This window comes from Pelmatolapia mariae, linkage group LG3_W (genome assembly GCF_036321145.2).
Source record: "Pelmatolapia mariae isolate MD_Pm_ZW linkage group LG3_W, Pm_UMD_F_2, whole genome shotgun sequence".
NCBI classification, from domain to species: Eukaryota; Metazoa; Chordata; class Actinopteri; order Cichliformes; family Cichlidae; genus Pelmatolapia; species Pelmatolapia mariae.
In genome coordinates this window covers 49,955,012-49,968,493 of record NC_086229.1, presented here as the reverse complement: position 1 = coordinate 49,968,493, position 13,482 = coordinate 49,955,012, and the positions used below count along the sequence as shown (strand labels likewise).

Here is a 13,482-nt window from a genome sequence, read left to right as displayed (position 1 = left end):
AGTTCATCTAAACAAAAGGCACCATAACATAACCATACCATATATCAGAAAGAGATGGTACGATCTCTCTCATGACCTTAGGATATGGGTGTATGCCCGAGTGCTCTGGAATGAAACTTTCTGTTTGACCCACATTCACTGATGATTCACATCATTATACCGGGGAACCATTGAGAGTGTCCTCCGCTGCTACATCACTATCTGGTACGGGAACTGCACCCTCGCTGAAAAGTAGTCTCTGCAGCGGATAGTGAGGACAGCAGAGAGGATCATTGGAGACCCCCTCACATCCATCTCTCAACTCTGTGACAGACACATCATCCGACGTGCGAACAGCATAGTGAAGGACAATTTCCACATGCACTGTTCTCCCTCCTTCAATCTGGCAGACGGTTTCGCACGATCAAAACCATAACAACCAGACACTACAAGAGCTTCTTCTCCCAAGCAATCAGAACCCTCAACTCACTACCACAAAAGGACTTACTGTATATACACATACAACTTTACAAGCACCTTACAATACTCATCAAAAGACTCTAAAACAACAAAAACTTCCACAAATCCACTACAAACTGGATCTGGGAACAACATGCTTATTTGCACACTCAGTCACATAGTTCTGAACACACACCTAAATTATATTATATTTGCACATTTTGCACGTGTCTTTGTCATGTCTCGTCAATAATATCCTGACAATAACTTGAACCTGGTATTTAATACCTACTACACATTCCACTTTGTATTGTCTCTGTCTTGTCTTTGTTTATCGTAAGTAAGTAAAACTTTATTCATTTTGTCATGGTCCCTGTGCCCCGCTGGTCGACCCTCTATTAGGCAATATGTTTGTGGTGTGTTTGCCCTCTCTCTCTCTCTCTTGCTCTCTCTCTCGCCGCGGCGACGCTCATTGCGGGCTCCCGCTGCTGGCCACACACCTGCTCTCATCATCGCACCGGCCGCTGATTCCAGCTGAGTACTGCACTACTTAAGATGGCGAGTCTGCACTAGTCTTCGCTGGATCGTTGAGCTATCAGCGTCAGTCGAACTTGTGTATCTGCCAAATCTTGAAAACTCGTTGCTTGTTATCCCGCTAACCCGACCTTTTGTGTTTAGATCACCAGATTCTGAGAGGAGTGACTGAGGAGGAGTTTTTGTACAGAAAGTGTGGAGCACCTTTCCCCCTAACCCTGTTTCCCCACGGATCCTGGCGACCCGGACCCCTTTCCCCTGCACGTTGTATATAGCCACTTGGTGATTGTGTCCACTGTAAATAAACGCACTGTTCTTCGCTTAAAGGAACACCCTGGCCTGCGCCTGAGTCTCTTTTGGAACCCGTATCACATTTAGCCCTTTTCTAGATAAAAGATCACAAAGTGCTTCACACAAGGATAACAAAGCATAAAAAAATGTACAACAGTTAACAAAATGCAGTTCTAAAAAGATGTCTTTTTAGTTGTTTTTTTGAGAGAAACTACTGAGTCCAGAGATCTTATGCTCAGTGGGAGAGAGTTCCACAGTCTGGGAGGCACAGTGGGAAAAACTCTGTCTCCCTTTATTCTCAGCTTTTTATGATGAATGACAAGTAGACCATGGTCACATGACCTAAGAGACCTGCTAGGAACATAAAGCTGTAGAAGTTCAATGATCTAGGCAGGAGCTTGACCATAAAGAGCTCTATAAGTCAGAACCAGAATCTTGAAGTGGACTCTGAATTCGTACAGTTAATATTGTATAGTTAACATTATAGTATTGTATAGAATTGTATAGTTGGTAATTAGTACCTTTTTTAACCCTTAATTTTACCAAAATTTAGCATGTTATTTAATTGTAATTCCTAGTTTATATCTCTTGGAGATATATCCTTTATATACTTATAAATGCACTATGGGGGGCGTAGGGTGAAAAAGCATTTCGGTACACTGTATACTGTGTATACTACTGTATTGACAAAAAAGCTCTTGAATCTTGAATCTTGAATGATGACTGCACATAACCAAGCAGTGTTTTACTCTGATATCAAATATGGATGCTGCTCTTATAATAATGATCATCAAATGATATTATTGTGTTATTTTGTAGCTGAATACGGTGTTTGTGTGACTATCAGTGAAAGAAGCAGTGAGGAGGATGGAGAGAGAGAGAGGACAGGAGGCAGGGCTCTAGACTAAATTTTTGCCATGTCTTTTTAGGCAACTCTCCGTGACCACACGGAGAGTTGCCTGAAAATTTAGGCGTACCGGCACAAAAGTTAGGCGCACTCAAATTTTTCAACCGCATTGCTTAACACCGCAGTTTTACATGTGCACTTTCTTTGGGGGGAAGTCCATACAGACAATATTCATTTCTAAATTATTAACTAACAAACTTGTGCTTAAATTGCTTTGTCAATATTGTAGAAAATGTTAAACTAAACATCATCTTGGCTCCTCTGACAACCTATTTGCTGCTGCCTGCTGCTGAAAGGCAGTGGGGAGAGAGGACACTTGGGCAGTGCATTTATTGCAGCATATAATGTGTTTTCTGGATACACTGCTGCTTTTTCAGCATTCAAAGATTGATGGCACCGTGTCAGAGCACTGGCTATGAATTTCAGACGTATCAGTCCTTAACTTAACACAAAAGTTATCAATAGTTCTTTTCATCTTTTCTTATTACCCACAGCTACATCCACTTCTGTCAGGCCTAGGCTGCTCACTAGGGCTGTGTATCATCACTGACTTCTACAATCCATTTGATTCCAGTTCTAAAAGTCCTGATTCGATTCAATTTAGCCTCAGACAGTCAGAAATATTATAATTCTGATCATTTATCAGTAGTGATACACATGAGACTTCATCAGAATTGTGAACATCAGATGCCTTTGTGTCAAAGTAACTGACAATAAAACAGAAAAACACGAAGGAGATTTTCCTGGTCTGGCGTTTTATATATTACAATATTCTGCAATTTTGCATAATTTTAAGAAGTTTACATTTCTTCAGCATTGAACAGCAGAAATTAGGCTTTCTTGTCCGAGGTCATTTAAGTGAAAAAAAGAAAAAGAACAGAAAAAGAAAGCGGCCAACATCGCTGTAAACAACGGTAGACTGGTGGGTAATAAGAGAATAAATAATGCAGAAAACAGAGATTTGAGACAGGAAACTGTTCTTGAAGTACACAGAGAGAGAGAGAGAGAGAGAGCTGTGCATAAAGTGGGATTTTTATCGTGGTGGAAGCAAAACAGCAAAAGTCAGAGGGAATTCATGACGAGATTAAATGTGAAGCGTAGTTTGCTGCTTCTTTTGCTGCTGGCTTGGAGAATTTTGGTTGGAGAGACAAAACCTGCAGCTCAGAATCAGCGCAAAAAAGACGAAAACACAGTGCAGACCCGACGCATCAGAATCGCTAAGCTCCAACAGCGTGTCTGTGTTCGGGCCGTGGGGTGAGAAAGACAAAGCTGATTCTGATGCGTCGGGCCCGCTCTGTGTTTATGTCTTCGTGTGGAATCCGTTAATGAATTCATATCGCTTTATTCAAGCTACTCACCTCCCTCTTCCACCTGCACTTTCAACTGGACCACGGCCAATCAGAGAGGTCCCGCCCCTGACTATCTCTGATTGGTTTAGTCCACGATAGGGGCATAATGTGTGTCTGTTGTTGACCACACGGAGAGTTGCAGAGATTTCTTTTTTTTTTTTTTTTTTGTTACCCGAAAATATTTGGTCGCACCGGTGCAACCAAATATTTTTTTTTAGTCGCACCACTGAAAAATTGCGACCAAATTGGTTGCACTCTAGAGCCCTGGAAGGTGAAGTTAGAAACACAAAAAGGATTTTTTCATGGATTTCATGGATGATTTGAGTGATTTCCAGCAGGACACTTAAACATGTCAGTAGACGTTCTAAAGAACATATTCACTGAAATGAAACGTGTCATTGAACAGGATTAATATCAGTGGAAACATGGTGGAAACAGCTGTGACTACATGGATGTGACACACTTCAAATCTGTTCTCCACTCTTGGATTTGGGATCCATGGAGCGGCTCTGTGCTGAGTCTGTACAATAAAGGATGGTGTGAAAGGTTGCAGCGTATGGACACAAACGCTTTGTAGTTACAACCTAAACCTCCCACCGTCTATAAAGCGCTGATGACATCATGACGTTTGGTGAGCGCTGCAAGGAAGTTAGCTCGGGATGGAAACAGCAGCCAAAAACACAGCAGTGAATTCCAACAGCAGAAAATAGGGACGAAATTTCAGAAGCAACAACTAAACATTGAACAATCAGCTCTGTGATTAATGAGGACATGAAGTCAGACATTGGTCATTAGGAGCAGCAGCAGGAATGGTGCGGAACCTTTGGCCTGATTTCAGAAGCTGGAACAGTTCGTTGCTGGGATGGGACGGGTCCTTCAATATCTGAGTTGCTTTAGTCCAGCATCTCCTAATGTAAATGTCCTGTAGGGACGATGTCAGATGCCTTATTGTTGGCAGTAAGAGAGCACAGCTGTTTCACCTCTGAGCCCTCACTCTGAACTACAGCACTGTCACTCAGCAATACATCACACTTTAATCACATTAAACCAGAGTCTTCCTCAGCACCTTCCTCCTCACTCACCGTGTTTATGTGTCTGAATTTATTTCCTCATTAATCAACGAGATGATGAACTCAAAGAGCTGAAGAAGACTTAGTGAGACACACACACACACACACACACACATACACACACACTACAATAACAGCCCATAGTTATTCACTAGCTGATAAACTGCCTAGAGAAGAAACAGAACCAGTGCAATGGTGGAGTCAGAAAAACCATCAGAGATCAAAGAGGACAGAGGAGAAGCTCAGACGGTGATTACTCTGGATATTTGTCACTGTTCTTAACAGATCATAGATTCTTATTTCTGTCTTCTCTCTAACACCCACATAGCAAAATTGGTATGGCCCGGATCTGTCTCACACAATGTGCTTACACATGGCCCACATACCGCAAAGAATGACGGCCCTTTGGTGGCCCAGATCTGGTTTGCCAGATGTGGCCCACACATGGGCCAGCCACGAGGCCAGTTTCAGACACACTGGTGGTCCAGTGCTGGCCCATGTGTGGATTGCCTCTGGCAAACCTGATCTGGGCCACCAAAGGGCCGTCAGTTTTTGCGGTATATGGGCCATGTGTAAGTTGTGTGCAGCCATGGGCCAGTTGTAGACACACTGCTGGCCCTTTGCTGTCCCAGAACAGTTTCAGCTCTGGCCCCATATGTCAGCCTACCTTAATCAAGCCATGTAATAACAACATGTGCCAGAACATAATAGTGCAAAAGTAACATGACAAGACTATGTTCAGGCAGTGAACAGTGATTCTTATATAACACTTTTCTACTCTCCCAGATTACTCAAAGTGCTCTATACAGCATGCCACATTCACCCAATCACACACTTTCTCTAAGCTGAGTGCTTCCTAACTACTTTCATACACATTCACACTCTTGACATGCAGACTGGAGGAGCCAGGGATCAAACCACTAACCTTTCGATCAGTAGGTGACCTGCTCTACCTCCTGAGCTAGAGCAACCCACTGGCAAAGATGAGTAAACCGTCACTAGGTTTTGGATAAAGTGCACACACACAAACCTGTCAAATCTGCATTTGAAACGTTGGCTACCATATCAGTATAGTATTGCAACATGGCATTTGGGTCTTCTAACTAAAATAGGAAAATAAGAACATAAATAGTGCGATTATTGCCAGACCTGGCCCACATCTGGTTAACATACACTCTGCCATGACACCAGTCAGTCAGAAGTGCCAGCTTGATGCCGGATCCAGGGAAGACCTGTTTTCTATGGTGCCTGGGCCACATAAACCAAACCACAATCGAGCCAGATATGGCATGCCATCACATAGACAGTGTCATCTATGCCTAGTGTTGGGAAGGTTACTTTTACAATGTATTCCACTACAGATTACAGAATACATGCCGAAAATGTATTTTGTAACATATTCCATTACGTTACTCAATGAGAGTAACGTATCCTGAATACTTTGGATTACTTAATATATTATCGTTTTATTTACAACTACATGAATGTACTATTGCTGTGTGATTTATTACTATTACTGAAGGTCCGCGGCTCCTAACTATAGTAAAGGGACCTCTGGCTACTTCGTTGTCTGGGTCAACTTTGCTTGCGAGAGACAGAGAGAGGCGTTGAAAGGCTGCTCCAATAGAACTTATTGTTTCGGAGGAACACAGTGTACAGTCGAGTCTTAATGGGCTCGTCAGGCACTCTTCTTGGCTGCAGTGGTTATTATTATATTTACATGCTTCCAGCTCCCTTTTCTGCTCGATGATAACTCTACTTTTCCACTCCCCTTTTTCTGCCTTCTCGCGCTCACAGACACATAACAGGTATTGCAGTCCATTCTCGCTGCAGCACGGACTACACTGCCCATGATTCTACATTCTTTAGGGCTATGCCTGTAGCATTCTGCCTATTAGCTTAGCACAACAACAACAACAAGGCTCTCGCTCACCCAGGAAACAAACAGTCGCAGACAGAGCGCGTGTCACCCTGTAACCATGGTAACTGTAACGCTGCCGCCTGCAACAACAGAACATAGCTGTCAAACAAACCCAAACAATCCTGACCTGTGACAATATGAAACAGGAAAATACCGCCGAGTAATCCATCTATTTCAACAAAGTAACTGTATTCTGAATACCACATTTTTAAACAGTAACTGTAACGGAATATAGTTACTCATATTTTGTATTTTAAATACGTAACGGCGGTACATGTGTTCCGTTACAACACTGTCTATGCCAAGCCTGCCCCATATCTGGATGACATACGTCTTATCATGCCAGAAGTCAGCATGCAGTGCCGGCTTGATACCAGATCCGGGCCAGACCTGGTTGCTATGTGGGCAGGAGTGTCTGAATGACCAACAACAGCAGCAGCAGATTTAAAATACTGCCCCCTAATGACACAACACAGGTACTACATGTAGATGTGAGTCTACAACACACAGCGTGCAACTACCAATGCAGGATCATGCTAAGTGCACACACACATTTCCTGATCAACACAGAATATCATTTTATCTGAGAAACTCAAACTAATGAGAGTCATTTAGTACTGTGTATATCTGAAGAACTAAACTACTAATCTACACTAATTAATGATGTTAATGATCACATCTGGACTCACAAAGCCTTTCTGCAGTTCCTCACAGCTGGAATCAGTCTCTGTCGTCCCTGCTCTGATGTGTTGTACTTCTGCAGGTACAACTCATCCAGAACCTCTTCTGACATCTGCAGCATGAAGGCCAGAGCTGAGCAATGGATCTCAGAGAGTTCCTTCTCTGATCTGTTCTTTGACTTCAGGAACTCTTGGATCTCCTGAAATAATGAGAGGTCGTTCATCTCCATCAGACAGTGGAAGATGTTGATACTTCTGTCAGGAGAGATTTTATCACTGTTCATCTTCTTCAGGTTCTTGGTGACTCTCTGGATGGTTTCTGGACTGATCTCTGTCTGACCCAGCAGACCTCCTAAGAGTCTCTGGTTGGACTCCAGACAGAGGCCATGAAGGAAGCCAATATACAGGTCCAGGTGGCCACTTTTATTCTGGAGGGATTTTTTCATGACTCTTTTCAGGAAACCATCCAGAGATGACTCCTTCCAGTCTCTCCTCAGGAAGCCCTTCAGCACCTCAGCCTTCCTGTTGGTGTGACAGTGGAACATGTAGGCTGCAGCCAGAAACTCCTGAATGCTCAGATGAACAAAGCAGTAGACTGGTTTCTGGAAAATCACACACTCTCTTTTGAAGATCTCTGTACAAACTCCTGAGTACACCGAAGCCTCTGTGACATCCAGACCACACTGCTCCAGGTCTTCTTGGTAGAACATGATGTTTCCTTTCTCCAGATGTCCAAATGCCAGCCTCCCCAACTTCAGAAGAACTTCCCTGTTAGCCTCCGTCAGCTCCTGTGGACTCGTCTCATGTCCCTCATGGTACTTGTTCTTCTTCCTCTTTGTCTGAACCAGCAGGAAGTGTGAGTACATGTCAGTCAGGGTCTTGGGCAGCTCTCCTCTCTGCTCTGTAGTCAACATTTGCTCCAGAACTATAGCAGTGATCCAGCAGAAGACTGGGATACTACACATGATGTGGAGGCTCCTGGATGTCTTCATGTGGGAGATGATTCTGCTGGACAGCTCTTCCTCACTGAATCTCCTCCTGAAGTACTCCTCCTTCTGGGCGTCAGTGAAGCCTCGTACTTCTGTTACCCTGTCAACACATGTAGGAGGGATCTGATTGGCTGCTGCAGGTCGGGAAGTTATCCAGACGAGAGCCAAGGGAAGCAGATTCCCCTGGATGAGGTTTGTCAGCAGCTGGCTGACTGATGACTTCTGTGTGACATCAGACAACAGCTTCCTGTTGGTGAAATCCAATGAAAGTCTGCTTTCATCCAGGCCGTCAAAGATGAACAAAAGCTGAGAGACAGCGAGCTTCTCTGCTGTGACGCTCTGTAATGTTGGATGGAAAACATGGAGCAGCTCCAGGAGACTGTACTGCTCATCTCTGATCAGATTCAGCTCCCTGAATGAAAGCAGAACCACCGCACTGACATGTTGGTTCTCCAAGCCCTCTGCCCAGTCCAGAGTGAACTTCTGCACTGAGAAGGTTTTTCCAACACCAGCGACGCCGTTGGTCAGAACCACTCTGATGGGTCTCTGTTGGTCAGGTAAGGCTTTAAAGATGTCCTGGCACCTGATTGGAGTGTCATGGAGGGTGTCCATCTTGGAAGCTGTCTCCAGTTGCCTCACCTCATGTTGGGTATAAACCTCTTCACTCTGTCTCTCTGTGATGTAGAGCTCAGTGTAGATCCTGTTGAGGAGGCTTCTACTTCCTGTTTCATCACTTCCTTCAGTCACATGTTCACATCTCCTCCTCAGACTGATCTTATGTGCATCTAAAACCTCCTGCAGACCAACATCTGCTGAAAGAAAGAAAAACAATGAGACTAAAGAGAAAGAAAACTTTTCAATGTCTGAACAACAACAAGAAGTGTAGTTTTCAGAAATGAGTCCATCAGCAGACAGATGTTCAGTCTTACTTTGTACACAGCTGCTCTGACTGGCTGTCTGCAGTCCAGCTCTGCTTCTGGATCTTTCTCCACACTGGGGACAGGAGGAGTCTCCTGATGAAGCAGACTGGTCCCAGTATGAGCAGATGCACTGTCTGCAGAACCAAAAACATATCCAAGGTGAGCAGGTTCCCCTCCAGCATAAACTCTAGACTTTAAATGTTATTTTAGGAAACATATTCTCAAAGGACAACATGACACATTATTTACATTATTATTTATGTTTTTAATGACTTTTTGCAACTACTATTAGTATTTAAATGAGTCATATCCATGCTGTAGATAAAGGAAAAAAAAATTAAACAAAAATATTTCAGGTGATCATTCACTGCAGTATTCTCCACCTATAAGATAAAAATATGTGAAACATTGCTGAGAGTATCTGCTGTGACGTCTTTATGCAGCAACTATAAACATTTCTGTAACTTATTTATCTCTGACATCAATTGGAAGAACGACGAGCAAATACTTGAAAGAATCAAATACAAAGTACAGTTGCAATCAGTGTAAGAGCAAATACAGTGGCCCCCTTGAACTTTCCCACATTTTGTCACATTAAAGCCACAAACATGAATCAATTTTATTGGAATTCCACGTGAAAGACCAATACAAAGTGGTGTACACGTGAGAAGTGGAATGAAAATCATACATGATTCCAAACATTTTTTACAAATAAATAACTGCGAAGTGGGCTGTGTGTAATTAACTGATAACAACGCAGCATCGATAATTCTGTCATAGTTTAATGTGGAATCTGTCTACATTCAAATGGTGAAGAGCAAAGAGAAGAAAATATGTTACTAGCATCCAAAACAGCAGCAGCTGTTCCTGTCATCACTTTTAAAATCTTTACTGGGAAAAAGCTTCATCAAATCACCTGATCAACAAACTCAAGTGAGAAGAAAAGAACTTGTTTTCAGCATCACTCTGAGACAGGATATTTCTAATTTTAGAGATGTTGCACAAATGGAAGAAAGCAGTCCTACATATTTGTTTAATATCTGTATTGAAGGACATGTCCTGGTCAAAAATGATTCAAAGGTTCCTCACAGTGTTACTGGAGGCCAAGGTAATGCCATCTAGAGTAAGAATCTGGTTTGATAAGGTAATGAAGAGTGGCTCAAGACCTTTTCACAGTACTGCACACATGCATCAGCACAGCATGGACAATGGAAGTACCTCCCTCAAATTCTATTCATTTTTTTATACAACATTATCAAGTGCAAATGAATTATACTTTTGCACCGACTGCTTCTCCCACAGAGATGCAGTTTACAGACTAGGAAACAACATTAAGCAGTTTATTAAATCAGATAAACTGGCATCAAGGAGTTCATGGTACTAACAGCTCACCTCTCTGCAGCAGACAGAGGCTGGACTTTAAAATGAATGTAGCGATCATTGGATGCATCACTCTTTAAGGACACACAGCTGGGTGGAGGTCCAGGTGGGTTCCTGTGAATAATGATGGAGCAGTGATGTGAGTGCTGAGCTGTGACATGGAGAAGAGTCATGGACAGTTAGAGATGGTCATCTCACCTCTGAGCTTTGGTCTGGCTCTCATGTTCCCCACACAGAGTGCTTTTAGATGGAGGGACTCCCTCCTCTCTGTCCTCACACTGATCCATGCTGCTCAATTCACATCAGCTCACACACACTTTCTACCTTCACCTGCAGAGGAAACACAAGTCATTTACTTATTTGCAGCCATTTACCTTTTACCTATTTTTTTAATAACCATTTATAACTATTTACATAACAATAACATAACATAACAACCAGCTGTTCTGCATTCAATAAGATGCCACACAAATGATCTGTTATACTCCAAAAAAATAACTTATGTCCACTACAAAGGAGAACATCACAGCCTGATACCTGCAGGTCTGACAGCAGCAGGTGTATCACTGCTGTTTCTACCTGGAGACAGCAGTCGCCTCATTGTTCTGACACACAACACAAAACTATCCGCAACACTACACACTAACTACACAAGTCAACACAGAGACAACACATTAACTACACACTCCAAACAAACGTCACAAATCTCTCACATCTCAAAACTCGCTCTCTCTCTTTTTCTGCTCTCTCTCTCGCTGTCACTCCTAAAACTTCCCACTCTTCCTAAACAACCAAATGTCATGTCGCCATATCATTTTTTGATTGGTTGACATGGTGCATCTTTCCACAAACACAAATGGGCTGTTTTTTGTTTTTGTTTTTTATTTTTTAGTCATAAGCAGAGAGTGCTTGCTAGCGCTGTCCTTAGATGTTAAACGTGACGAAACTATTGAGGGAAAAATAGGCGTATATATATTTTATCATGACTATCAACACAATTTAAAAACTAGTATATATCACCTTGTTGCTTTGTCATCTTGAAGTGGTCATGTGATTAGCTTACCACGACTACTTTGTTCTCCTTCACTCAAACAGCAGCACTCATTCGATTGTTTTGCCTCTGTGAGCTCCAGGTGTTGTGCCAAAAAGTGATCATCGGGCAGAAAGTGATTACCGTCCGCGGGAGCGCGCGCAGCTGCTTAAAGCTGTAGCGTCTAGATTACTTACGTAGTCAGCTACTTCTGTGCTACTGATATAACATGCAGTAAGCTGAACACAGCTTCAACCGTCTGTTTGTTGAAAAATAGAAACGGACCGCATTTCCTTGTTAGTAACTGTAACGGCGTTGTAACGCTAGGAATAGTAATTTGTGAAATTACTCGTTACTGAAAAAAGTAACGTCGTTAGTAACGCCATTACTTATAACGCCGTTATTCCCATCACTGGTCACAACAAATGCGCAACTATGTGATTTTTTTTCATGTTATCTTAATATGTGATTAATAAAAAGCTTTTTCTTTCACAGCTTTTCTAGTTAAATGTCAGCTGTTTGGATTGTAACATTTCATTCATTTCATTTATTTGTTCATTTCAGGCACAACAAAATACATATGTTGAACATAAAGTGCACAAAACAAAAAAAAAAAACAAAAAAAAATTACCTGAAAAGGAGTGGGACGAAGAAAACTTATTAAATCCCACCCCTATACATAACTGCATAACTGCAGTATGGATAGATTATATCTAGCAAAGCAGACAAATGGGGAAACGATGAGCCATGATCCAGTGTTACAGCAGCTCTGATGGTAATGAGTGTCCTCTGTGAGCAGCTGCTGTCCTCATAAACCAAACGGTCCTCTTACTGTGATTTTACAGCTCTCTGTGTTTCTACACTTGTTAGCAGCTGCAGATATCAGCCAACCGTCTGCTGGAGGAAACAGTCTGAGTCACATGACTCTCTGTGGTGGAAACATCACTTCCTGTTGGAGCGGAGCCAAATCTTTGTGACGCAGTTTTTATAAAATCTTACAAGTTTAATCTGCATCTAAACTCCCCCTGTGATAAATAATAATCTATAAAATCAGCTGTTATCTCTCTGTGAGTCTGTGAAAGTAAAGACTCAGAGCTCAGAGTCTCTCCACTCGAGCTCAGGCTGCATTCAGTGAGTCAGTGACGGGAGAGCAGCGGCTCCTCTCCTCCTTCTCCACAGACTGATGAAGGCAGGAAAAGCTGCCTTCAGTCATCAGGAAGTAACAATGACTCTGAGTTCAGCTGCTGACCATCAGCTAACTCTGCTCCTGCTCTCATTTAGACTCTGATCACACACTAACAGGAAATGGCGGACAACCTCGGCCTCGTTGGTCCAGCTGTGAGTCCATTACCGTGAACTATGGAGCGGCAGATTTGTGCTGTTTGTGCTGGACCTAAGCTGAACAGCTGATGTTAGCCAGGAAAACATTACAGACTGTTAACATTACCTCAACACGGAGCTTCACACGGAGACAATCACCATCAGTCAGAGACAAACACCAAGTTCAGGAAGTGAAAGTAAACTTTGAACAGGAAGGAAACACTCCAAGTGACAGCAGACTGAGTCAAAGACAGAAACTTAAAGACCAAATATTAAACTTCCTGATCCAAGATTCAAAGAGTATCAGCAGTTAATTTGTTGGAGAATTTGATGTTCCAGTTCAAAGACAGCTGCAGTCAGAGAAACAGATGCAAAGACAGACGAACATCACATGACTGAGGAAGAGTTCAAATTTGTACAGACACAGGAGACAGCAGCATCGACTGTGATGCTTTCAATGACCATGTTCCTGTTAAACACAGTTAGCAAAAGAAAATGAAAAAGAGAAAGAAAAGCTAAATAAAATCCAGATTCTCACAAATTCACTTTAAAATTAAAACACCAGAAATTCCACAAATTTGACTGAAACCTGTCTGAGCTTAATGTAGGTCAGAGGTACAATTATTTAACCTGCACATACAGCTGTACATGAG

At 42.5% G+C, this 13,482-nt stretch overlaps 1 protein-coding gene across 2 annotated transcripts in view; it reads right to left on the bottom strand.

The window, feature by feature from the left end:
• LOC134624573 (protein NLRC3-like) overlaps positions 1 to 13,093 on the bottom strand; it is a 29,695-nt gene extending 16,602 nt beyond the window's left edge. The window contains exons 1-5 of one of the 2 annotated variants that reach the window (XM_063469574.1): positions 12,957 to 13,093; positions 10,678 to 10,809; positions 10,492 to 10,593; positions 9,109 to 9,233; positions 7,200 to 8,988 (exon numbers count right to left, since the gene is read on the bottom strand). In XM_063469574.1, coding sequence (XP_063325644.1) covers positions 7,200 to 8,988; positions 9,109 to 9,233; positions 10,492 to 10,593; positions 10,678 to 10,766 — 2,105 coding nt within the window. In that variant the 5' untranslated portion in view covers positions 10,767 to 10,809; positions 12,957 to 13,093. Of the gene's footprint in view, positions 1 to 7,199; positions 8,992 to 9,108; positions 9,234 to 10,491; positions 10,594 to 10,677; positions 10,810 to 12,956 lie in introns of both variants that reach the window. The other variant, XM_063469573.1, reaches the window with a different exon arrangement.
• Between the last annotated feature and the right edge of the window lie 389 nt (positions 13,094 to 13,482).